The sequence below is a fragment of the Clavelina lepadiformis genome, chromosome 3 (assembly GCF_947623445.1).
Source record: "Clavelina lepadiformis chromosome 3, kaClaLepa1.1, whole genome shotgun sequence".
NCBI classification, from domain to species: domain Eukaryota; kingdom Metazoa; phylum Chordata; class Ascidiacea; order Aplousobranchia; family Clavelinidae; genus Clavelina; species Clavelina lepadiformis.
In genome coordinates, this window is record NC_135242.1 from 5,819,341 (window position 1) to 5,846,305 (window position 26,965).

Genomic DNA, 26,965 nt, shown 5'->3' on the forward strand with positions numbered 1-26,965 from the left:
CTCACTTTTTGGGGGCAGTTACTCAAGCTTTCTTTAACTATAGATACAAAATAATTAATAAAAAACTATATACCTTGCCAAAGAATTAATCACAAATTCATTAAAATCAAACAATGTGATTTCATAAAAGCAGGTCTTACGGTAATCAGGAGCCCATTCTGATGAACTCTTTCCACGATACCACAAATACTGGTCTACTGACTTGAAAAAACGTCTATCCAATCTAGCCTGGAAACTGCTGCAAGGGCAAGTATGTTCTGTTCTGGGAATGTAATTGTCGAGATCCGCTACGTACCATTTCAGGCAATTGCAACGAGACTCTTGAACGGCCGAGTTCGAGGAAGGCGTAAGTTTGTAAAAGAACTCTCCTCTTCTTGAACTACCTGATAAGTTTGTTTTTCAGCGTAAAAAGATAATATTTTACTTTAAAACATATTAAGTTAATGAAGCTCAGAAAAATATAAATCATTTATCACCTGTTTGGAGCAACTGATCAGGTCTGTAATTTCCTTGCGTTTCAATGTAATCTAACTCTGCTCCATTCGTATAACCAATCAAACCCCTATCAGTGTAACGAATTCCAGTTTGCCAAAGCATCCCATCTTCTTTGTATAAGTAGATGAGATAGGTGTTGCATCCATCTGTGGTGAGAACCGCTTGAAAGGTGCTCGGCTGATCAAAGCAACGAAAATGATGTTAACATCTTGTTCGTATTTATCATGCTAGTACAGCTTATACATCATGAAAATGTATATAGGTATGTATGTTAATGGTTGATTAGTAGGAATGAGTCGCACAGGTAATAAATAGGAAAACGTACATAGTCTCGATATGTTTGATAATATTCCGGATACATGACAACTTCACTCCAAGTGGCCTTGTAAGCAAAAATGGGATCGAAATCTATCCCAAAACGCTCATCGATTCTCCGCTTTACTTCCTCTAATGTAGTGTTAACCACGGAACTGGTTGGGTTGGAAACCTTGTCATAACTCTGTGTAACATAGCAGTACACTTTATGCTATTTTTGTTTATTCTGTTTTTTATTTCAACTATTTACAAAAGAAAAACCTTTTGGGCCATAAAACGTAATAAACAGTGATTAAATGATAAGTTCGTTTGTAGCTTAGTAAGTTAGTTAACTTAATCGATCGCTGTAAAGCTAAGCATTAAGGAATTGTTTACAAAACGAATATCGAAAAATCAGTGAACCAAGGAATAAGTTTATTGTCCCGGTGTAAATCTAAAAAAATACTTTAGAATAAGTTTTACCTGAAAATATACACGACCGTCATTATTGAAACTTGGGTGAAAATCATCCCAAAATGGCGCTAGCAACGCTAAATTTCTTGAACGTCCCCGAAACCCGTTTCGTGAAGGTCTGTACAACGAATGAACCCAGTAAAATGACGTCCCCAGGTAGATAATGCCATTTGAAGTAAGACGAATGTTGAAGAATGTTTGAGAACCAAACGGAATCGCGTACTGCAAACTTTAAAGAAATACAAAAATTTTTAACTTGTTACTGTAAAGCTGTGAATGTTATGAGAATTAAACTATTGATAAAAGCGTCTTTGTTAGCAGAGGATTTACGCAATAGGGTTGGAAGCAGTGTCATCTGCAACTGTAAGTAGAGTATCGCCTTCGTTGATTCCGTATGGCAGCAAGACAACTTCAATGCATTTCACTTTACCATCACCCCTGTTGATAGCTTAATTGTCAAACTTTGAAAAAAAGATTTGTGCAACACGTTACAGCTAGCAGAAGCCAATTAAAGCTTGCGTTGATTCTAACACTTACTGATAGCCACTAGTGCATTCACAAGAAAATCCTCCTATTTTATTGGAGCATATTGCATTTGCAGCACAAGCTGTGCTGCCGCTGCCACATTCGTCCACGTCTGTCTCGCACAAGTCACCTACCCAGGCAAGTGTAGTGTGTAGTAGTAATGTAGTGTGATGAGAGCTGTTCAACTCAAACCACAATTAGCAAGAAAGAACAGTTACCTTGATAAGTGGGTGTACAATGACATTCAAAACCTTGTGAAGTCGAATTGCATTGGCCTCCATTTTGACAAGGACTGCTCAAACATGGAGAACGAAATGTTCCACAGATTGTACCAATATAATTTTGCGTGCAATTGCACGAAAAAAACGGGCTATTTTCTGTACAAGTACCACCGTATAGACAGGGTTGTGTGTCACAGGAACCTAAAAACAAACAAAAAAAACTCCATACTATACTTCTCTTGCCTGTTTACACGACTTCAAATGTGCCAAAGCAGTAACGGGGTCTTATACTACTAGTGCTATATGTTAGGAGACCGAATCACTTCCAGCAGAGCGTTTTCCAATTTATACAACTGACATTGCCGACACTACCATATCAAAAATACGATTGTATACACGGATAAATACCATGAACAAGGTGAAAACGGGGAATTTAGCGGCAATGTATAGAAAACGCTATATGTTATATGAAGAAAGGCTTATTCTAAAATTTAATCAAGCCCAAGGACATAGATTTTCTACTAAGTAGGCCAAAATGCCAAAAGTTTTATGCCAAAACTCAACCGCAATTTGGTAGATGACATATAATGGTACAGTCAATATACTGTAGTTGCATTACAGAGTTACACGCATAAAATTCGTAACCAAAGTCTTTTAAAATGGGCGTTGCTTACGCACTCGCTGTTTAGGGAAACAAACGTCGCTCGTTTTTTTGCTCTTCAATTAAATAGGATTGCGCTCGTTTTGTCGATTTTGACCCTTTCTTGCTTTTTTTAGCAAATAAATTTTTTTTATTATTTTCACTCAGGCGTAAGTTTCGAAAACCACTCGCATCTATATGTTGCAAATTTGCATCGTAAGCCTATAAAACGCTTGTCTAACTGTGCTGTTAATAATCACTTATCATTTGCTGTAAATATTAGAAAATTTTATAAAATCAGATGTCAAAGAGTTTTGTTTTGGTCGCACCTATACCCTGAGATAACCCTTAGAAAAGAGCGCCCTCAGTTGTTTTTTAGTATGTTCCGTTTTTAATGAAAAAGAAGGATAATAATTAATAGTGAGAACGAAAAAAATCTAAAAATAAAATAGTATGTAGTTATTTTCTGTTCTATTTGACATAAATCATTCAACATTTCTAACTTAAAGATCCTATAATTCGACACACAAAAATAAATTCTAAATCATATTTCGATTGGATATTGAAAAACTTTGAAATAAGACAAAATCACAATTATGTTACAAAATATAGGGCCTACTGCACTTTCATCTTTAGTTTACCAGTTGCAGGAGCGGTTGTTTCCTGTACGTTTGTTGAAACTTCCATTACATCTAAAATAACATATAAATGGAAATAATGCATTAGTGGAATTAACTCTGACGACCAAGAAGTTTGGATGTGACTTCTAACGTACATTACCTGAAGTTTGAGATGTGGCATTGAAATATGAAGTTGAAGAGGAAGTTATTACTGAATTGGAAAGGAAAAAAATCAAACCAAGTTTGATGAAAAACGGTTACAACAATAACCAAATATAGAGGTCTCTCAAATTAACCACAAACCTTGTGACTAGTTATGTTTTGTTTGGATTGTGTCATTAACTTCAAAAAATTGTTAAACGTTTATAAATATAATTTCAAAAAATACCAATCATACCTGATCATATGTTTCAAAACGTAATTTTCTGCATTTATTTGCTTACCTGTTAATGAGTCAGTTGCCGGAGTGTTTGTCGATAATACATTTGTTGCATCTAAAATGCAAAATAAACTTGTGATTGTATTTTGCAATTAAACATAAATATATTAGTGTATGATACATGACGCTGGTTCTTCAGTTGTTAATAACGGTGATCAACAAAATAGACTGCAGTATATACAATTATATTATGTAAAAAAATATGTACATGCTGCTTACTATCTGGTCCTGGATTGGTATTTGAAGTGATCAACGGGTCGGAAAAAGTTGTAATTTCCGGCGATCCTACAACAACTAATAAATAAAATAAATCTGGGTAAAACTTTGTTTGTTTCGGAAATTTTTTTATTAAAATTATAGTCTACATATAGTATATACCTCCCGTGTTGTTTACAAGGTTTGGCGATGTTGTGTTGAAATTGTCTAAAATGAAACAATAATCTTTTAACATATACCTTATCTTGATAAAGTTGTGTGATCAACTTAAACGCAGCTTAGTCAAAGTAACGAAAAACATTAAGCAGATTATTATGTAAAAATACAAAAAATGTACCTGGGGTAACACTGCTGGAAGTTTCAAACGGATTAGCCGTTGCTGTGTCATATTAAAACAAAACTAGGTTAAGTTAGATCACTACATTGTTTTACACAATACTCTGAAAAGAATTTTTACTCAGCTTACCAAATGGAGATGAAAACGTTTCGTTCGTATTTGGTGAAAATACTGACGTAACATTCAAGTTACCTACCAAGAAAAAACAGTAAATGGTTTCTAAAATTTGTATTTTAATTCAAGAGTTGAAATGACCTTTTTGCAATTAAACATAAATATTTTAGTGTATCATGCATGACACTGGCTCTTCAGTTATTAATAACTGTGATCAACAAAATAGACTGCAGTATATACAATTATATTATGTACAAAACTGTGCACATGCTGCTTACTGTCTGGTCCTGGATTGGTATTTGAAGTGATCAACGGGTCGGAAAAAGTTGTAATTTCCGGCGATCCTACACCAACTAATAAATAAAATAAATCTGGGTAAAACTTTGTTTATTTCGGAAAATTTTTTATTAAAATTATAGTCTACATATAGTATATACCTCCCGTGTTGTTTACAAAGTTTGGCGATGTTGTGTTGAAATTGTCTAAAATGAAACAATAATCTTTTAACATATACCTTATCTTGATAAAGTTGTGTGATTAACTTAAACGCAGCTTAGTCAAAGTATCGAAAAACATTAAGCAGATAATTATGTAAAAATACAAAAAATGTACCTGGGGTAACACTGCTGGAGGTTTCAAACGGGGAAGACGTTGCTGTGTCATATTGAAAGAAAAGTAGGTTAGGTTAGGTTAGACCACTACATTGTTTTACGCAATACTCTGAAAAAAAAATTTACTCAGCTTACCAAATGGAGATGAAGACGTTTCATTCGTATTTGGTGAAAATACTGACGTAACATTCAAGTTAACTATCAAAAAAAACGGAAAATGGTTTTTAAAATTAGGATTTTAATTCAAGAGTTAAAATGCACTTTTTGCAATTAAAAATAAATATATTAGTGTATCATGCATGACACTGGCTCTTCAGTTATTAATAATTGTGATCAACAAAATAGACTGCAGTATATATAATTATATTATGTACAAAACTATGCGCATGCTGCTTACTACCTGGTCCTAGATTGGTATTTGAAGTGATCAACGGGTCGGAAAAAGTTGTAATTTCCGGCGATCCTACACCAAATAATAAATAAAATAAGTTTGGGTAAAACGTTGGTTATTTCGGAAAATTTTTTATTAAGTGTATAGTCTGCAAATAGTATATACCTCCCGTGTTGTTTACAAGGTTTGGCAATGTTGCATTGAAATTATCTAAAATGAAACAATAATCTTTAAATTTATACCTTTTCTTCATAAAGTTATGTAATGAACTTAAACGCAGCTTAGTGAAAGTAACAAAAAACATTAAGCAAATAATTATGTAAAAATACAAAAAATGTACCTGGGGTAACACTGCTGGAGGTTTCAAACGGATTAGCCGTTGCTGTTTAATATTGAAAGAAAAGTAGGTTAGGTTAGGTTAGACCACTACATTGTTTTACACAATACTCTGAAAAAAAATTTTACTCAGCTTACCAAATGGAGATGAAGACGTTTCATTCGTATTTGGTGAAAATACTGACGTAACATTCAAGTTAACTATCAAAAAAAACGGAAAATGGTTTTTAAAATTAGGATTTTAATTCAAGAGTTGAAATGCACTTTTTGCAATTAAACATAAATATTTTAGTGTATGATGCATGAAACTGGCTCTTCAGTTATTAATAATTGTGATCAACAAAATAGACTGCAGTATATACAATTATATTATGTACAAAACTATGCGCATGCTGCTTACTATCTGGTCCTGTATTGGTATTTGAAGTAATCAACGGGTCGGAAAAAGTTGTAATTTCCGGCGATCCTACACCAAATAATAAATAAAATAAGTCTGGGTAAAACCTTTGTTTATTTCGAAATTTTTTTTATTGAGTTTATAGTCTGCAAATAGTATATACCTCCCGTGTTGTTTACAAGGTTTGGCGATGTTGTGTTGAAATAGTCTAAAGTGAAACAATAATCTTTTAATATATACCTTATCTTGATAAAGTTGTGTGATCAACTTAAACGCAGCTTAGTCAAAGGAACGAAAAACATTAAGCAGATAATTATGTAAAAATACAAAAAATGTACCTGGGGTAACACTGCTGGAAGTCGTTGCTGTGTCATATTGAAAGAAAAGTAGGTTAGGTTAGGTTAGACCACTACATTGTTTTACACAATACTCTGTACCTCTACACAATACTCAACAATACACAATACTCTGTACAATACCAAATAAAGATGAAAACATTTCGTTCGATTTTGGTGAAAATACTAACGTAACATTCAAATTACCCATAACAAAAGACAGGAAATGATTTTTAATTTTAAAATTTTTGTTAAGAGTTGGAATGCCCTACGAGAACAATCATACCTGATCCTATATTTCAAGACATAATTGTCTATATTCATAAGCTTACCTGTTAGTGATGAGAAAGTTTCCGGAGTGTTTGTCGATGACATATTTGTTGCATCTAAAATGCAAAATGAAATTACGCTTAATGCAAAATTATTCTATAACGACTTTCGTCAACTCAAGTATGAACTTAAAAGTGAGTGTGATAAGGCGTCCTCCAAATGAACTCAGAGAAAATTAAGTTTGGAGAGACTTGTTCAGTCAACTATTATGATACTGCAGGAGTAAATCAGGATGATGGTTTTTTGCAATTAAACCGAAATGTAGTACCAAATAGTAACAAAGCAATTCCAAAAAAATTTATAGTACATCCATTGTACTCTAGGTGAAAATAAATCAGAGTATCCACTTTGTCAACTAATCAACTAATTTGTTTAGTAGTACAATTTGAATGCGATTCATGTACTTCGATGTAATTTAAATTCACTGAAATAGACAAAGCTGTTGTACAGTGGTTATACAAACATGTTATAAAATTGTCATACAACTTGTTAATGGACAATGGCTCAAGAAAATTTTTTAAATTTGTATCGTTAAGTTTGAACAGCTATGTAGTGTGAATTGGACGATATGTGAAACATCCAACATAAGGGAATTGCCAACATGTATTTCTAAAAATGGCGCCCTGTGGCACTCTGCGAGTCTGAGACATTCTTAACGTCTGTTGAAGTACCTACCATTGATTGCAAATCTGAAAGTAAACTACAAGCTGAAATAATACTAAGCAATACTACAAACATAAAATGATAAAAGATTACTTGATAATATATATACTGAATATCATTGTGTCTATCATCCTGTTATAAGAAATGGTATCTTACAACTTTTTTCACGAAAGTCCACTTACAACGACTACAATCCAAAAAATTATGCGTAAGAAGTTTGGAGCAACAGTTAACACATTTTTTAGTTGCAAAATATACTAATAAGTTATTGATAAATTTAGCTTTAAATCAATTTATTTCGTATCACTCAGACATACATATTCACACTTAATCATTAATGGAACAGCAAAACTTAGAATTTTTATGTTAGAAAAATCATGTTTGAAAAATCTGGCACTCTCTATGTCCTGACTTGGTTTTTTGACAACCACATATTTATTTCAGGGCTTATACTGTATTTGATAGATCACAAATAATAATGATCAGCTAACTACAAGTTTCCATTCCGACATTACCTGAGTATTGATAAGTAGTTAAAATGACTGTTGCTAAAAACTCCAACATTGCGTAAAACATTTGTAACAATTCCTGACGGTAATGTATGAACTTTTATCAACAAGACACACACATATGAGAAAGATTGTGGAAAAATTCTTACCCACAGCAATGATCAACAGTACAATGTCTACTGCAATCATAAGCTTTGCCGAGGACAGCATGTCTCGTTTCAGCAATTTCCCAACCATGAAGTAATAGCCTATTTCACTAGTTTATATCAAAAAATGACCTAGAAAAATGACCATATTCAATAGTTTTGGTTAAAACATTGAAGATCGATTTTTCGAAAAAACACGTATATCCATAAAAAATGTTTCCCATTATGACAAAATCACTGTTAACAATACTTACGCCAAGCTACCCGCCTTATGCTTATCCAAATAGGAACAAAACTATAAATATCGAGCATAGCAACGTACATGACTATTGTGCTTTCATATATTTCATTCCTTTCACGTATGGCAAATCTCTTTTTCTATTTTTATTAATTAATGTCGTGGTGTAAAATGATATGCTGCTTTACAAAACATCTGAAAAAATTTGCGCCAAAACAATCTTCTTATGTTACCTTCTGAAACAGTAGAATAAAACAACGCGTCATCATAGAAGACTGAACATTAGTGTTGCTTTTATTTGTCATTTTGACCTACGGAATTGTGGCTGACATTTGTCCAATTTCGTATGTAAGCTATATCCTATTTTATTCGACATCAGTTTCAATCTCGCTCAGGATAATTTCAACAAAGAGCAGTGACGACTCTTTTACATACGCCTGCGTTTAAACAGAATGGTTGATATAACAACTTAGGGTATCCACGTAGCATATCTTTGTGCAAATTAATAAAATTATGCACATGAGAGACACTCCTCTCCATTTTTTTCGTTAATTCTATATTTTTTTAATTTTTCATTAATTTACGAATTGCCGTTTATTCGCAAACAATGAAACCCAATATATTGCAGTTAAGATGAACACGAAACCTTTGCTCTCTGAAAGTGAACAATTTTTGTTGCCTTCTTTGAATCAGTAGTTCTTTACTTGGGTTTGACGGAGGACTTCTGGTCTAAGTAGCCAAAAGTCAGGGGACGATTTTGGTTATATTTTATTGGTCTAAAGTCGTCAAAAAATTATGGGTTCCTTAATTAAGATTGAATTACATGCTTCTACTCGTCGTAAGTAGGTTGGTTAAAGATGTACAGAATAGCGAAGTACGTCATAAAAGTTAAAGCTCTTTTTTTAAAAAAAAGCCATAAATCTTCTAGTTCGCCTCCAACAAACAAAAAAGAAAGAGCCTTAACACAGCAGCATATTTTTGATAAATTGGTAATTGATTTCGTTTCAGTAAGGTATTTCTATTTGTTGTCAACTTTCAAATTTGTCAAATATGTTCTGGCGTTATCATTGTGCAGGAATCAAAGGGCTGGAGAAACGACGAGAGACGATAATAGGATTCGGGGTGTTTAGTAAAGGGGACTAAAAGACTGTTTAGTAAGACTGCTTTAGATCGAAACTGGAAATTGAAACGGTATGACAAAGAAAGAAAGCAGTAAGTAATTACATGGATTTTAACCAAACGATCTACGTTATTATTTTGAGTTTAAGTAATTTATATAATAGTTTAAACATGGTTAGCTTAAATCACGACAACTATATTTGATACATGAGGGCACGATTGGCAAATCATATTAATCTTGCTTTAAGCTCATTTGATAAACATATTTTTATTCTCCAAGAAAATGTTAGTGTCTTCTTTACTACAAAACATCTTGGAAGTTATACTGACAGCAGGTTTGAATAAGACGCAAAGCATTCCTTTCATACATTATATGGCAAATTCCATTTCGTAAAGTATTGACAGTGTTGAAACAATACGCTGCTTACAATACATCTCAAAGGTTTGTGTATAAAAAGAAACCTTATCGAATGACATTAAAATAAAGTAGTGCGTCTTCGTGAATGATGAAATATTAGTGCTACTCCTAGGGTCTACGTACAGTATGAGTGTTATTCTCATTTACCGTATCGACCAAAAGAGACTGACAGTTCTTAGATCAAACTATTCTTTGTTTCGATGTCGTTCAGGATAATTTCATCATAAAGCAGACAAATTATAATGTGTCAAAAGATAATTATCTTTTGCACGACTACGACCCGATTGTTTGAAAATGAATGGGCAGTGTGTTACTAGGCTTAACACAAACAAAAAAAAACATTGGAATCATAAAGTAACTAAAGTAACGACACGAATTAAAATGAATTCGTATTCAAAACCTTTTGCTCAGAAGAATAACAAAAATATTTTTTAACGCGTTATAGGCCTAAAGTGACATTGACCTTGACGGTTCGAAGTGCAAAGAATCCGAAACAGTCCCCAATTAAACTTTCTCACAAAGCATAAATCCTAGTGGCTGTAACTCATACTTCGTTCTGTTTGAACGACGTCTATCATAACCTGTACGCTGAAACGTCTTACTTCTAAACAAGTTTAAGAGATTTTCTAATATCATGAATTAAAATAATCTTCAAGAAAGAGAACCTCTACAGATGAAAGGACAACATATTTCATTTTAAATTTTACGACGATGTTTCGTGACAATCTAATGTTCAGTGACAAATGCAAAACATTCAAAGATTCAAAAAAATAATTTTGCTTTGTATTTTTCTAAAATGAATAAAAATGTCACACTTCTCATTCTATAGGCTATTTTAAAAAATATAAAAACAAATCTCTCAGAACACCGTTTAAATCCATTTTACTTTAAAATCAGAACTTTCTGAAATGAGTGGTTTATCAAGCTAGCTAACCTATCAGAGCTATTTTTACACTAAAACTCTTAACAAAAAAACTAATTTCAGTGCTATGTTTACCATTTACGTAGACGCATTGTTTGTGCCGAAGCTATTGAAATATTCTACCCGTACATTGGTAGTCTACGAGAGCGTATAATATCACTACTATCACTTACATCTTATCGATGTAAACCTTTGTGATTACTAGAACTCGTTTGAAGGTAAAATTATCGTCTTTTCATCTGGTATCAGTGTAAATATTTCTTAACAATGGGTGAGAGATTTCATTACATTTTTTGTCAAATCATGCCACACGAAACCCATCACGCTACCTGAGACAGTGATACATTTGTTGAGAGTTTAAATGTTGTGCTGTATACTTAAACAACTCAAAGGGTGTTTGCTTTGGAGCCCTTCATTTACTGACAGCTTAATTATTTAACAATAACTACTAACAATACAGTTGCTCAAATTGCAAGCAAACAAATAAAATTAAGAAAGAGTAAAATTCATGTAGGATAGTTTGAAAGTAAACACTTTCCTTTGCCCTGATCAACTTTAATAAATATTTAAAAGTGTTGCGAACACGGTGAGTTAAACATACAATCTTGAATACAGGCAAACAATTACCAGCTAAATCAACAGGAATCGCATAGCAAAAATTTGTTCGTGTATATTACCTGTTGAATAAGAGGTGTCTCCTGCAGTTGAAAATGATATTGTGGGTGAATCTGAAATTCCAATTAAAACAAAAACGATACTGCATTAACAAAATTCATATGATCAATATGAAACAATATCAAATGATAAAAACATCATAGGAAAATAAGCTCACCTCCAGAGCTCAGTGAAAAAAAAGAAGCCTCTTCATACAGTGTCGAGGTGGATGATTGTGCGTCTGAATTAAAATGAATATTAAACCGAGTAAACATTATGCAATGAGTAAAAGATTCAAGAAATTAGTATACAAGAATCTTTAGTAGGCCAACCGGTAATGTATGTTGCACGAATGGCATATGAGAAGCTAAAAGATAAAAATCTCTTAGCCAAAAATCGCTGCAATATCAAATATCACTGAAAATGCTTCAAAAATTGTTTATAAATAAGCAGTGTAGATCGGCAAATTTCAATACAAATATCTAGTTGGATTGTAACCAAAATGATTCATCAAGCTTTTTTCACAGGTAGCCAGATCAACTTGAGAACTGATGATCGCGGGCTGAATTCCCATTATGTTCACTTAGTTAAAATACAATAAGCCAACTTGTGGCAGAGTCAGGCCGCCAGACAAACTAATCTTGCAGGCTATATTTTGGTAGCCCCTGATTCAATCCATAGTCATACATATAATGAAATTTATTTACTATAAACGTCAACAGAAACTAAGCTTACCTGAAGAATTCAGTGCAGAAGTCTGTACAGATACTTCTGCAATAAATGTAGTTGATGGTGGCTCTGTAAACAAAAACATAATGTTTTAACATAAAGGATAAATTAATAGTAACTGCAATGTCAAAAATCAAAGCTGCATTTGCAAAATAAAATAATAAGTTACGGGAATGTATTTGTGCATATATTAACGCCTGAGGAAGCTGAGACTTCTGCATCGGAAGATGACACTGTTGCGATAGCTAAATTCAATTATGACAAAATGTTGTAAAATTAAAATGAAATCGGTCCAAATTAAGTTAACAATGCGATACTATTTACTTTAATGAAAGCCAATCCAACAAAACTATCTACACGTAAAACTTAGTGAAGAATTCCACTCAAGTTCTGCAGGATTAAATGTTGGTCATTGTGGATTTGAAATGAAATACAGCACATGATAATATTAATCAATAATAATAGACTTGCTAAGACGAAGCTATTAACAATGCATAAGTTCATATAGTAACTACTACATGCTATAAAATTCTGGACAACTTGCAATCATAAGTTTACAGTATAAAAAGTAAATTACTTTGTATACCAGTATACTAACTTAATTTTAGATAGCATTTTTACTGATATGAATATTACCTAATGAAAATGCATTGTTAATATGAACAGATTACCTGTTGCATTTGATGTATTTTCTGTTGTTGAAGAAACTATTGTGGATTCACCTTAAAACAATTTAACGTAATGTAATTGAAATAAAATGCAACAGGATTAAACTTGTATTGTAGTAAATCTTAATAGCAAAATAGTTTTATACTAAATAGTTATTATATTAAATTGACGTCACACAACAAACCTGTAGAGCTTATTGAATAAGAAAATTCCTCAACTTCAGTCGCAGCAATTGCAGTCGACGACAAATCTGAAATTATGATAAAAACTACGATAACACCAAGTAATAAAAATAAATTAAGTAAAAAAGAAAAATGATTTTAGAATACCGGAGCCGTGCCCAATTTGCTTCGGGCATTAAAGAAATGGACGTTTGCTGATTATCCTTGGGCGAAAAGGGTATGTCGTGTTTGTTTAGTATGGTACGACAATCGGGTTTAGCATACAAGTGCACAACCACAGATTGTCGTTGTATACTAAACCCCAGTCACTCAAATTATGACAACATCTGGTTTTGCACTTGTATACTAGATTCGGATAGTTTTCATCATCGGACTGAGGAAACCCGGCGAAGATTCCTTACCGCTCGAGCTCCAGTTCCAGAGCTAACCTTTGTGCGAGCTCCGATTGTCGCAAAGTTTTATCTTGGTATTTTGATTTGTATATCGAACTGTGAGAATTTAGAACTGTCCACCGAGGCCTTTGAACAGAAGCAAGCGGCATTAATGCTTTGCCCAAGCGCATTACCACCTTAGCGCCACTGGGTATCGAACATGGAACACGATCTCGCCGCATTTATTGCGAGCCCAGGGCTCGAACCAGGACCGTCATGGGTCTAACGTCCCAATATCGTGGAGTTTACATTAATGCAGCCAACCAGCAGCGTTTTTATTCTCGAACTCCTAACGAAAGCAAACATGGCTAAACTAAACGTCGCATCCATAATCGAGGCTGTCCGGAAATGGTCGAATTTTCTACCAGGGAAACGCTTCATCCTGATCACAAGTCTGATGCATTTATGTTTGACCGAAGTTTGGAAAAGTTAAAAATAAGAAAATAAAGCGATGAAGAATTGAACTTGCTCAATCTGCAGTTCTACAGTAGGTACGATATCACTTATCGTCAAAGCAACTTAAATGCATACCTGACGCGTTATCTTAAGTTTACTGCGCAAGCACTAGTTGGTCTGCGTTACATAGGTTACTATTTATGCTCGCTCGTGTCATTCTGCCGTGACCAAAATGTACCATTTTATTCGTGTCAAAATGAAGAACTCACTTTACTTGTTTAATAATGTGAGAAGTGTAACGAGTAGTTATACAGTTTTTTATGAGTAAAACACCGCCTTTGTAAGCCCCTGAATCGCATTTGGTCAAATCAACTCAGTCATTCGAACGGTGTAGTATTGACCTTATACAACCAATCTCCTCAAAAACAAAACAAGATACTTTTTTAAACAGTTGCAGACGAGTAGATTAGTCGCGATTTCCTTTCATTGACCCATGTGTCGATACTAGGTATTCGTTTGTTAATTTAAAGTCACTGTCACTCGTACATGGTTTCCTTTTATTGTGCATAGTGACAATGCTAAATGTTTCGTATAGTGATAAACTAATCAATTCTTTGTTGAAAGAGGTATTTATGTGCTATATATTTTATTCGGTATATAACCCACGTGGTAATTGTCAATGTGAACGTAATATATTATTACATGGAATGCGATCAAACTAGCAATTTGTACGCCCAACTGAAGTGTTGCACGACTGGGATATGAGAAGAGAAAAGATAAAAATCTCTTAGCTAAATATCACTGCAATAACAAATATCACTGAAATTCTTTCAAGGATTGTTTATAAAAAAGCAGTGTTGATCGGAAAATTTCAATACAAATATGTAGTTGGATTGTAACCAAAATGATTCATCAAGCTTTTATCACAAGTAGCCAGATCAACATGAGAACTGATGATCGCGGGCTGAATTCCCATTATGTTCACTTAGTTAAAATACAATAAGCCAACTTGTGGCAGAGTCAGGCCGCCAGATAAACTAATCTTGCAGGCCATAGTTTGGTAGCCCCTGATTCAATCCATAGTCATATATGTAATGAAATTTATTTACTATAAACGTCAACAGAAACTAAGCTTACCTGAAGAATTCAGTGCAGAAGTCTGTGCAGATACTTCTGCAATAAATGTAGTTGATGGTGGCTCTGTAAACAAAAACATAATGTTTTAACATAAAGGATAAATTAATAGTAACTGCAATGTAAAAAGTCAAAGCTGCATTTGCAAAATAAAATAATAAGTTACAGGAATGTATTTGTGCATATATTACCGGCTGAGGAAGCTGAGACTTCTGCATCGGAAGGTGACACTGTTGCGATAGCTAAATACAATTATGACAAAGTGTTGTAAAATTAAAATGAATTCGGTCCAAATCAACTTAACAATGCGATACTATTTACTTTAATGAAAGCCAATCAAAGAAAACTATCTACACGTAAAACTTAGTGAAGAATTCTACTCAAGTTCTGCTGGATTAAATGTTGGTCATTGTGGATTTGAAATGAAATACAGCACATGATAATATTAATCAATAATAATAGACTTGCTAAGACGAAGCTATTAACAATGCATAAGTTCATATAGTAACTACTACATGCTGTAAAATTCTGGACAACTTGCAATCATAAGTTTACAGTATAAAAAGAAAATGACTTTATATACCAGTATACTAACTTAATTTTAGATAGCATTTTTACTGATATGAATAATACCTAATGAAAATGCATTGTTAATATGGACAGATTACCTGTTGCATTTGATGTATTTTCTGTTGTTGAAGAAACTATTGCGGATTCACCTTAAAACAATTTAACGTAATGTAATTGAAATAAAATGCAACAGGATTAAACTTGTATTGTAGTAAATCTTAATAACAAAATAGTTTTATACTAAATAGTTATTATATTAAATTGACGTCACACAACAAACCTGTAGAGCTTATTGAATAAGAAAATTCCTCAACTTCAGTCGCAGCAATTGCAGTCGACGACAAATCTGAAATTATGATAAAAACTACGATAACACCAAGTAATAAAAATAAATTAAGTAAAAAAGAAAAATGATTTTAGAATACCGGAGCCGTGCCCAATTTGCTTCGGGCATTAAAGAAATGGACGTTTGCTGATTATCCTTGGGCGAAAAGGGTATGTCGTGTTTGTTTAGTATGGTACGACAATCGGGTTTAGCATACAAGTGCACAACCACAGATTGTCGTTGTATACTAAACCCCAGTCACTCAAATTATGACAACATCTGGTTTTGCACTTGTATACTAGATTCGGATAGTTTTCATCATCGGACTGAGGAAACCCGGCGAAGATTCCTTACCGCTCGAGCTCCAGTTCCAGAGCTAACCTTTGTGCGAGCTCCGATTGTCGCAAAGTTTTATCTTGGTATTTTGATTTGTATATCGAACTGTGAGAATTTAGAACTGTCCACCGAGTCCTTTGAACAGAAGCAAGCGGCATTAATGCTTTGCCCAAGCGCATTACCACCTTAGCGCCACTGGGTATCGAACATGGAACACGATCTCGCCGCATTTATTGCGAGCCCAGGGCTCGAACCAGGACCGTCATGGGTCTAACGTCCCAATATCGTGGAGTTTACATTAATGCAGCCAACCAGCAGCGTTTTTATTCTCGAACTCCTAACGAAAGCAAACATGGCTAAACTAAACGTCGCATCCATAATCGAGGCTGTCCGGAAATGGTCGAATTTTCTACCAGGGAAACGCTTCATCCTGATCACAAGTCTGATGCATTTATGTTTGACCGAAGTTTGGAAAAGTTAAAAATAAGAAAATAAAGCGATGAAGAATTGAACTTGCTCAATCTGCAGTTCTACAGTAGGTACGATATCACTTATCGTCAAAGCAACTTAAATGCATACCTGACGCGTTATCTTAAGTTTACTGCGCAAGCACTAGTTGGTCTGCGTTACATAGGTTACTATTTATGCTCGCTCGTGTCATTCTGCCGTGACCAAAATGTACCATTTTATTCGTGTCAAAATGAAGAACTCACTTTACTTGTTTAATAATGTGAGAAGTGTAACGAGTAGTTATACAGTTTTTTATGAGTAAAACACCGCCTTTGTAAGCCCCTGAATCGCATTTGGTCAAATCAACTCAGTCATTCGAACGGTGTAGTATTGACCTTATACAACCAATCTCCTCAAAAACAAAACAAGATACTTTTTTAAACAGTTGCAGACGAGTAGGTTACTCGCGATTTCCTTTCATTGACCCATGTGTCGATACTAGGTATTCGTTTGTTAATTTAAAGTCACTGTCACTCGTACATGGTTTCCTTTTATTGTGCATAGTGACAATGCTAAATGTTTCGTATAGTGATAAACTAATCAATTCTTTGTTGAAAGAGGTATTTATGTGCTATATATTTTATTCGGTATATAACCCACGTGGTAATTGTCAATGTGAACGTAATATATTATTACATGGAATGCGATCAAACTAGCAATTTGTACGCCCAACTGAAGTGTTGCACGACTGGGATATGAGAAGAGAAAAGATAAAAATCTCTTAGCTAAATATCACTGCAATAACAAATATCACTGAAATTCTTTCAAGGATTGTTTATAAAAAAGCAGTGTTGATCGGAAAATTTCAATACAAATATGTAGTTGGATTGTAACCAAAATGATTCATCAAGCTTTTATCACAGGTAGCCAGATCAACATGAGAACTGATGATCGCGGGCTGAATTCCCATTATGTTCACTTAGTTAAAATACAATAAGCCAACTTGTGGCAGAGTCAGGCCGCCAGATAAACTAATCTTGCAGGCCATAGTTTGGTAGCCCCTGATTCAATCCATAGTCATATATGTAATGAAATTTATTTACTATAAACGTCAACAGAAACTAAGCTTACCTGAAGAATTCAGTGCAGAAGTCTGTGCAGATACTTCTGCAATAAATGTAGTTGATGGTGGCTCTGTAAACAAAAACATAATGTTTTAACATAAAGGATAAATTAATAGTAACTGCAATGTAAAAAGTCAAAGCTGCATTTGCAAAATAAAATAATAAGTTACAGGAATGTATTTGTGCATATATTACCGGCTGAGGAAGCTGAGACTTCTGCATCGGAAGGTGACACTGTTGCGATAGCTAAATACAATTATGACAAAGTGTTGTAAAATTAAAATGAATTCGGTCCAAATCAACTTAACAATGCGATACTATTTACTTTAATGAAAGCCAATCAAAGAAAACTATCTACACGTAAAACTTAGTGAAGAATTCTACTCAAGTTCTGCTGGATTAAATGTTGGTCATTGTGGATTTGAAATGAAATACAGCACATGATAATATTAATCAATAATAATAGACTTGCTAAGACGAAGCTATTAACAATGCATAAGTTCATATAGTAACTACTACATGCTGTAAAATTCTGGACAACTTGCAATCATAAGTTTACAGTATAAAAAGAAAATGACTTTATATACCAGTATACTAACTTAATTTTAGATAGCATTTTTACTGATATGAATAATACCTAATGAAAATGCATTGTTAATATGGACAGATTACCTGTTGCATTTGATGTATTTTCTGTTGTTGAAGAAACTATTGCGGATTCACCTTAAAACAATTTAACGTAATGTAATTGAAATAAAATGCAACAGGATTAAACTTGTATTGTAGTAAATCTTAATAACAAAATAGTTTTATACTAAATAGTTATTATATTAAATTGACGTCACACAACAAACCTGTAGAGCTTATTGAATAAGAAAATTCCTCAACTTCAGTCGCAGCAATTGCAGTCGACGACAAATCTGAAATTATGATAAAAACTACGATAACACCAAGTAATAAAAATAAATTAAGTAAAAAAGAAAAATGATTTTAGAATACCGGAGCCGTGCCCAATTTGCTTCGGGCATTAAAGAAATGGACGTTTGCTGATTATCCTTGGGCGAAAAGGGTATGTCGTGTTTGTTTAGTATGGTACGACAATCGGGTTTAGCATACAAGTGCACAACCACAGATTGTCGTTGTATACTAAACCCCAGTCACTCAAATTATGACAACATCTGGTTTTGCACTTGTATACTAGATTCGGATAGTTTTCATCATCGGACTGAGGAAACCCGGCGAAGATTCCTTACCGCTCGAGCTCCAGTTCCAGAGCTAACCTTTGTGCGAGCTCCGATTGTCGCAAAGTTTTATCTTGTTATTTTGATTTGTATATCGAACTGTGAGAATTTAGAACTGTCCACCGAGTCCTTTGAACAGAAGCAAGCGGCATTAATGCTTTGCCCAAGCGCATTACCACCTTAGCGCCACTGGGTATCGAACATGGAACACGATTTCGCCGCATTTATTGCGAGCCCAGGGCCGTCATGGGTCTAACGTCCCAATATCGTGGAGTTTACATTAATGCCGCCAACCAGCAGCGTTTTTATTCTCGAACTCCTAACGAAAGCAAACATGGTTACACTAACGTCGCATCCATAATGGAGGCTGTCCGGAAATGGTCGAATTTTCTACCAGGGAAACGCTTCATCCTGATCACAAGTCTGATGCATTTATGTTTGACCGAAGTTTGGAAAAGTTAAAAATAAGAAAATAAAGCGATGAAGAATTGAACTTGCTCAATCTGCAGTTCTACAGTAGGTACGATATCACTTATCGTCAAAGCAACTTAAATGCCATACCTGACGCGTTATCTTAAGTTTACTGCGCAAGCACTAGTTGGTCTGCGTTACATAGGTTACTATTTATGCTCGCTCGTGTCATTCTGCCGTGACCAAAATGTACCATTTTATTCGTGTCAAAATGAAGAACTCACTTTACTTGTTTAATAATGTGAGAAGTGTAACGAGTAGTTATACAGTTTTTTATGAGTAAAACACCGCCTTTGTAAGCCCCTGAATCGCATTTGGTCAAATCAACTCAGTCATTCGAACGGTGTAGTATTGACCTTATACAACCAATATCCTCAAAAACAAAACAAGATACTTTTTTAAACAGTTGCAGACGAGTAGGTTACTCGCGATTTCCTTTCATTAACCCATGTGTCGATACTAGGTATTCGTTTGTTAATTTAAAGTCACTGTGTCGCGTACATGGTTTTTCTGTTATCGTGCACAGTGACAATGCTAAATTTTTCGTATAGGCTAATGATAAACTAATCATTTCTTTGTCGAAAGAGGTATTTATGTGCTATGTATTTTATTCGGTATATAACCCACGTGGTAATTGTCAGTGTGAACGTAATATATTATTGTATGGAATGCGATCAAACTTGCAATTTGTACGCCCAACTGAAGTGTTGCATCCACTGGTAAATAGTGATTGCTTTAGCGAGATATCCCGTGCAAGCAAAATCGAATGTCCAATACAAATATCATCCGTTATTCGCAGAAGTTCAATTGGACAAGGCAAACTCCAATTCATCAATGGTGGAATACTCCAGCGGACATCGGACAACAGTATCTACGCAGAATGACAACAGGAATCAAATGATTGGGAAGAGGAAAAAGAAGACCCCAATGACTCTTCCAATACGCACTCACTGCTTCCTACTAACGAAGAAGCTGCACCAAGTGTGTCTATTGCTAATTGCAGCCCCATAAATGATTAGCAAACATATTATTTTTGGCATTCTGCTTGTCCCAAGAAAGTATCGGGTATATATACACTTAATTAGATACTTGTTTTGTCTTGTAGTAAACCTAAATGCATTCGATTGCCGTATACTTAAACGGTTATGCATCAACTTTAGCGTGGAAGAAATTCGTATTACTGTGTCAGTAGCCTAATTTGGTTTGTTGCTCACTGCCGACTGCAATCTGCTGGGAGAGACTTGTACTTCTGTGTCCCTGCCGTTCGCTTACTACGTTCATTTACGCTATTGTTAATGTACTGTGTTTTACTTTGTTACTATACTGTAGCGTTAACGAGCGCTACACACCCACACCACATATACAAATGTTAAAACGCCACTAGGATATTTGTTACCACAATTATTCTGCATTATTTGTTTGCCTACCGTACCTGAAGGTCGTGTAACATCAAGGCCTTTATTTATGTTGTGTTTCCGCACTATTCCAATCGGACGGTTGTGTTTGTTATTAAATATACTAACGGCAATACATGTTTTACCTTTGTGAGTCTTCAGTTTTATATTATTGGTGTGCTGTACGTACGAAGTATACGTAGGTCTGCATAGGAAGGACACCTTCCTTTTGAAAAGAAATCAAAGCCGTTTTATTAGGAATCAGTTTATTATACTTACGGTAGGCAACTATATTTATTTATTTATTTTTCGTTATTATCCCTTAAAATCTCGACTGTTTTGCTCAACATTGTTTCCTAAACTTGAAAACTAGCGCTCCGGCTCGTGAAATTTCTTTCTTATTTCTCAATTGGCCTTGAAGTTGTTGCGGCCACATCGCCACCACGCGGTAAACTTGTTACTACCACTTGGACATAAAGGCTTTAAGTACGGTTACAGTTTGAACTGATTGTACAATGGTACGTCTGGTATTTGTCAATTGTGTATATATATTTTTGCGTGCTCGTATTCGACAGAATAGCGCTGGAGTATTGCAGCACGACAATAGTTGGTTTTTAGCAGTCTGGGTGTTCAACGAAAGTACGCTTGTGATAACTGAGAAGAACGCACAGCTTGCTCAGTTGCTTGATCACGGAGTCCTAAACTTCCAAGCACCGCAAAGTCAACACACTGGTTCTTACTTGGTACCAATAACCAACACCTACTTATAACTTCAAGCAATTGTAGTTGGAAGAATATTGCGGCAAAAATATCACAAAACGCGTCAAATCGTTCTACTGTAGCGGCCGTTATCGGGCTTTTTAATTTGTCGCTGGTTGGCGCCCTCGGGATGCTCCCAGCACGTGTTGATTCCCGCACTGTACGTTTGTTTACCACCCATTTGTTTTGCACTGTCTGCGGGCAGGACATCAGTTCGAGTAAAGTTTTGAATTAAGAAGGTCGTGTTCTTTTCATTTAATATATGAGCGAAGGTAACAGACAACTGAAGCAGCAACCTTCTGAGGCAGGAGTCAACAACCGCACAACGCAACACCAGTCTTAACCTTCGCCATACTACAACGCATGTACAGAATACAGATATCACATCCAAACTTAATGGTGACCTAAAAAAAGCATTTGTTCATAGTTCCAAAAAATGGACCAAAAAAAGTTTAAAATACCCTAGAATTTTTTGATTAAATGCTTAGGTATAAGAAAGAAGAGCTTGTGTTTTTCGAATTGCATAGCCTACTAATTAAAAAATTGAAGAATCTTAAATTATAAAAGTTGGGACCTTGTGGGATCGTGAGCCTCAACATCTGAATGATAAGTAACGGCGACGTGACAATAAATTAAATTCAGATTGTGGTGACATTCCAATGTATTAACATTCCTTTATTTACGCCTTGCCTCACGCCTTAATTGCTTCACCGCCTTAAATAGAACTGTAGAACGTCATTTCAGTAGCAAGCGCAGTGTCGGTGGGTCGGCTGCTTAATAGTATAAGTTCACATATATAAATGTTATATAGCTGTCACGTTTCGCCTAACTGATTCTATTTGTTTTAGGTCTGTTCAATTCTGTTTTTAATAAAGCCTAAGTTGCTCGAATTTAGTGTTTGAGTTTCAAGGTTATGACAATTTATTAAAAACAGTATAAGACGAACAGGTCATGGACAAGCTCTTACTTCGACCGAAAGATCTCACGGTTAGCCCGGATACCGTCGACGCTCCTAAAGTTTTCAAGTATTGGTTACAGACGGTCGAAGACTACATTGCTACACTGGAAGAGCTACGCCCTACGCAATCGCCCGCTATAGACAAAACAAGAGTTGTTCGAAGCTGTCTTTTGCCCGAAGTTTTCTCCTACGTAGAAGAAGGTGATAGCTACGAGAGTATTGTAACTCTTCTGAAAGAGTTGTACGTTAGACCAAGAAATAATGTCTGCGCTCGACATCTACTGGTCAGTCGGCAGCAAAACCACGGGGAAAATGTCCTGGAGTACCTTCGTGCCCTTAAGATACTTGCTAAGGATTGTACTTTTGAAGCAGTCACAGCGAGTAAGTACCGCGACGAACTTATACGGGACTCTTTCATTAATGGCGTGAGTTCTTCGCTCGTACGTCAACGCCTGTTGGAGATAGATGATATCAACCTACAGCGAGCGGCCGATTTAGCCGATAACTTAGAGCGAGCTCAATTGCAACCGAGCTCAATGGGCTCTGTCAGTACCGACCCTCGCCTGGTGGCTTCGGCCCAATCAACGTTGCCCGCTTTGACACCGAGAGAAAGCACATTACAAACTGGAGGATCACTAGCTGTCGCTCCGAAAGTGCGTGAATTGAGGACTCAGAAGACTTGCTTCTACTGTGGCGGTGCGCTACATAGTCGTAATTGTTGTCCCGCCCGTGATCGAGAATGTCGTAATTGCGGAAAAAGAGGCCATTTCTCAAATGTCTGCCGCAGTAATCGCTCTTTTCTACAAACTTCTAAGCAATCCAAGGAATCAAGTGAACTACCAGAACGGTATTCTGCCATCGCCGCTAAAACATCTGGGACCTCATTTCTGGCAGGTGCTCCCGGCTGCCTCCAACGTACAGTCGTCAACGTTGTCATTGAAGGCCGACTCGTTAAAGCCTTGTTAGACTCCGGCGCTTCAGAAAATTTTATCGATAGCTCTTTAGCTGAAAACATCAATTTAAAACCGGAAGGAAAAGTGAGTGATATAACCTTGGCTTCCACTGAACTGCAGTTGGAAACACAAGGTCAGGTTAAAGCAGCCATTCAACTGCTTGGCCGGAGCTACTCTAACGTTGTGCTGGACGTAATGTATAACTCTTGTGCCGATATTATCTTGGGGCAGAAGTTTCTACAAAGACATGAGGCTGTTACTTTCGAATTTGGTGGAGCTGAAAATCCTCTTGTAGTGTCTGCTGCTTCGGAAAAGGTTTTTGCGGTAGCGGCAGCCGATGTTGACCCACCCAACTTGTTCGAATTTATGCAAAAGGATTACTACCCTGTCGCTTCTCGCACGCGTTCCTACTCGAGGGAAGACTCCACCTTCATAAAAGCCGAAATTAAAAGATTAATTTCCGAAGACATCATTGAGCCGTCGAAATCGCCTTGGAGAGCTCAATTACTAGTGGTGCGAAACCGAGAAAAATGTCGTTTGGTGGTCGACTACTCGCAAACTGTCAATCGCTTCACTTTGCTCGATGCTTATCCGCTTCCACGCATCGAGGACATTGTCAACAAGGTTGGAAAGGACAGATACTATAGCTCACTCGATCTACGGTCGGCCTACCACCAGGTACCGATTCGAGCGGAGGAACGCCCATTCACTGCGTTTGAAGCTTTGGGTTGCCTGTATCAGTACAAAAGACTTCCCTTTGGTGTTACAAACGGTGTGGCCGCTTTTCAAAGAGTGATTGACGATTTCATCCGACGTCATAAGCTAAAAAAGGTATTTGCATATTTGGACGACGTAACAGTTACTGACGCGACGATAGAAGAACACGATCAAAATTTAGAAGCTTTACTAAATGCCGCGAAGCTTACTGGATTAACTTTCAACGAAGAGAAGTCAAAACTGCGTCAGCAAACCATAAACCTGCTTGGGTACCAGATATCCCACAATCAAGTAAAGCCGGACCCCGAAAGACTCCGCCCGCTACTTGACATGCCTCCACCGAAATCCCCCCGGGAACTTAAAAGAATTTGTGGCATGTTTGCATACTATTCCAAATGGATCGAGAATTTTTCCGGAAAAGCTGGCCCTCTTTTTAAGGCTACCGATTTCCCTTTGAACGCTAAGGCGTCAAATGCTTTTGCTGAGTTAAAAGAAGAAATTGTTAAAGCTAGTCTCAGTAGTATCTCTGAAGATGATCTGCCGTTCGAGGTTGAGTGCGATGCATCCGACTACGCCGTTGCAGCTACTTTGTCACAAGGAGGGCGCCCAGTGGCGTTTATGTCTCGGACGTTCAGTAAATGTGAACGACGTTATCCTTCTATTGAGAAAGAAGCTACTGCTATCATAGAAGCGGTCCGTAAATGGGCCCATTACCTAAAAGGGAGAACCTTTACATTGGTAACGGACCAACGGTCGGTTTCCTTTATGTTCAGTAAAACCAACAAAGGAAAAATCAAAAACAACAAAATACTGATGTAGCGTCTAGAAATGAGTCCTTTCCACTATGAAATTCGCCACAGGCCAGGGAAGGAAAATGTTGTCCCCGACGCCCTTTCAAGAGTTTGTGCCACGGTGGATTCCCTAAAAGACTTGTCATCGCTTCATGATTCCCTCGGACATCCAGGCTACGCTCGACTCTATCATTTCATCCGTGTTCGAAACCTTCCATACACTAGCGTGGAAGCAAGAACCGCTTGTAAGTCCTGTCGTGTTTGCGCCGAGGTTAAACCCCGCTTTTTTAAAAGACCGCCTGAGACACTCATCAAAGCTACTCACCCATGGGAACGTTTGAGTACGGACTTCAAAGGACCCGTTAAAGGGACGAAGCCATATCTATTAGTAATTCTTGATGAATTTAGTCGTTATCCTTTTGTTTATCCTTGCAAGAATATGTCTTCAGACACAGTTATCGATTGTCTCTCCGACCTCTTCTGCTTGTTTGGTTTTCCGGCATACATACATAGTGATCGAGGATCCAGCTTCATGAGTCGGGAACTTAAAGATTTCTTAATGGCTCGAGGAATTGCGACAAGTTATTCTACTCCGTATCATCCTCAAGGTAACTCGCAATGCGAAAGAGCCAATCAAACGATTTGGAGAACTATAACACTCCTCTTGTCCTCCTACAAAACCTCAGAAGAACATTGGGAACGTGTAATGAAACCCCACATGAAAGAATGTTCTTTTCCAAGACGGGCGACTCTGGGAAGCTCGATGCCTACGTGGTTGCTGAACCAAGGAACCGTGCTGCTGCGTCGATTTGTGCGAAACGAGGGCGATCCCGTCTGCGATCCTGTCGAATTAATGATGGTGAACCCCACCTTCGCACGAGTTAAATATCCAAATGGAGGGGAGAGTACGGTGTCGACTTCCGACCTTGCACCTTGCCCACAAGCAAACCCGGCTGACGATGACATTGAGGAAGCCACAGCGTCGGATGTCACTCAACCGTTACGTCAACCGGAATTACGTTTGCCTACAGGCACTGGTGACGGTGTGCGAACAGAAACTGACATTCGAAACGATGGAGACCAGGAAACGTCTTCCGTGGAGGCTGATTCACAAACCCCGCGGCGCTCCACGAGAGAGAGAAGACCTCCACAAAGATATGGCGAATGGACTTTGTAGTTTTTTCAAACATTGTAATTACTTATTATTATTAATACTTAATAATTATTTAACCGGGGGAGAATGTGGTGACATTCCAATGTATTAACATTCCTTTATTTACGCCTTGCCTCACGCCTTAATTGCTTCGCCGCCTTAAATAGAACTGTAGAACGTCATTTCAGTAGCAAGCGCAGTGTCGGTGGGTCGGCTGCTTAATAGTATAAGTTCACATATATAAATGTTATATAACTGTCACGTTTCGCCTAACTGATTCTATTTGTTTTAGGTCTGTTCAATTCTGTTTTTAATAAAGCCTAAGTTGCTCGAATTTAGTGTTTGAGTTTCAAGGTTATGACACAGATATAAAGCAATAACGGTTGAAAAACATGTACCAATCGTCGTCGCCGGTAGACGCGAGAGCGCTAAACAACAATGGAAGTTTTAAAAATAAAGCCCGGTGAATTGAAAAGGAAAGGTGATAACTGCACTATGGCTTTACGTCACAAATGAAAACACAATATAGCTAAACGCCCAGCAGCCTTGGCTTTTATTGATTCAATGTACGCAGTCGAGCAACATCACAAAAATGATCCTTGATCAACATCACAAAAATGATCCTTGATCATGTTCAAAACTTGTTTGTAAAAACACAATTACTGAAAAAATAATTTTTAATTTTATCGAATATCTATATAAATCATAAAAATTATTTTTAGCATATTTCGAAAAAAT

The 26,965-nt window shown here is 36.2% G+C and overlaps 1 protein-coding gene across 7 annotated transcripts in view; it reads right to left on the reverse strand.

Annotated features, from left to right (window-relative positions):
- Window positions 1–26,965, reverse strand: part of LOC143450511 (uncharacterized) — a 34,913-nt gene that overhangs the window by 6,826 nt on the left and 1,122 nt on the right. For 2 of the 7 annotated variants that reach the window (XM_076951086.1, XM_076951084.1), the window contains exons 2-40: window positions 18,645–18,710; window positions 18,463–18,513; window positions 17,986–18,036; window positions 17,798–17,860; window positions 15,836–15,901; window positions 15,654–15,704; window positions 15,177–15,227; window positions 14,989–15,051; window positions 13,027–13,092; window positions 12,845–12,895; window positions 12,180–12,242; window positions 11,623–11,685; window positions 11,468–11,518; window positions 6,778–6,831; window positions 6,449–6,475; window positions 6,274–6,318; window positions 6,114–6,179; window positions 5,852–5,914; window positions 5,718–5,759; window positions 5,543–5,587; window positions 5,384–5,449; window positions 5,122–5,184; window positions 4,988–5,029; window positions 4,813–4,857; window positions 4,654–4,728; window positions 4,391–4,453; window positions 4,262–4,303; window positions 4,087–4,131; window positions 3,928–4,002; window positions 3,713–3,763; window positions 3,430–3,480; window positions 3,291–3,341; window positions 2,007–2,210; window positions 1,801–1,918; window positions 1,594–1,701; window positions 1,273–1,492; window positions 821–994; window positions 477–672; window positions 141–383 (exon numbers count right to left, since the gene is read on the reverse strand). In XM_076951086.1, coding sequence (XP_076807201.1) covers window positions 141–383; window positions 477–672; window positions 821–994; window positions 1,273–1,492; window positions 1,594–1,701; window positions 1,801–1,918; window positions 2,007–2,210; window positions 3,291–3,341; window positions 3,430–3,480; window positions 3,713–3,763; window positions 3,928–4,002; window positions 4,087–4,131; window positions 4,262–4,303; window positions 4,391–4,453; window positions 4,654–4,728; window positions 4,813–4,857; window positions 4,988–5,029; window positions 5,122–5,184; window positions 5,384–5,449; window positions 5,543–5,587; window positions 5,718–5,759; window positions 5,852–5,914; window positions 6,114–6,179; window positions 6,274–6,318; window positions 6,449–6,475; window positions 6,778–6,831; window positions 11,468–11,518; window positions 11,623–11,685; window positions 12,180–12,242; window positions 12,845–12,895; window positions 13,027–13,092; window positions 14,989–15,051; window positions 15,177–15,227; window positions 15,654–15,704; window positions 15,836–15,901; window positions 17,798–17,860; window positions 17,986–18,036; window positions 18,463–18,513; window positions 18,645–18,710 — 3,030 coding nt within the window. Of the gene's footprint in view, window positions 1–140; window positions 384–476; window positions 673–820; window positions 995–1,272; window positions 1,493–1,593; window positions 1,702–1,800; window positions 1,919–2,006; window positions 2,211–3,290; window positions 3,342–3,429; window positions 3,481–3,712; window positions 3,764–3,927; window positions 4,003–4,086; window positions 4,132–4,261; window positions 4,304–4,390; window positions 4,454–4,653; window positions 4,729–4,812; window positions 4,858–4,987; window positions 5,030–5,121; window positions 5,185–5,383; window positions 5,450–5,542; window positions 5,588–5,717; window positions 5,760–5,851; window positions 5,915–6,113; window positions 6,180–6,273; window positions 6,319–6,448; window positions 6,476–6,777; window positions 6,832–8,096; window positions 8,228–11,467; window positions 11,519–11,622; window positions 11,686–12,179; window positions 12,243–12,844; window positions 12,896–13,026; window positions 13,093–14,988; window positions 15,052–15,176; window positions 15,228–15,653; window positions 15,705–15,835; window positions 15,902–17,797; window positions 17,861–17,985; window positions 18,037–18,462; window positions 18,514–18,644; window positions 18,711–26,965 lie in introns of those variants that run through there. The other 5 variants (XM_076951085.1, XM_076951088.1, XM_076951087.1 and 2 more) reach the window with 5 other exon arrangements.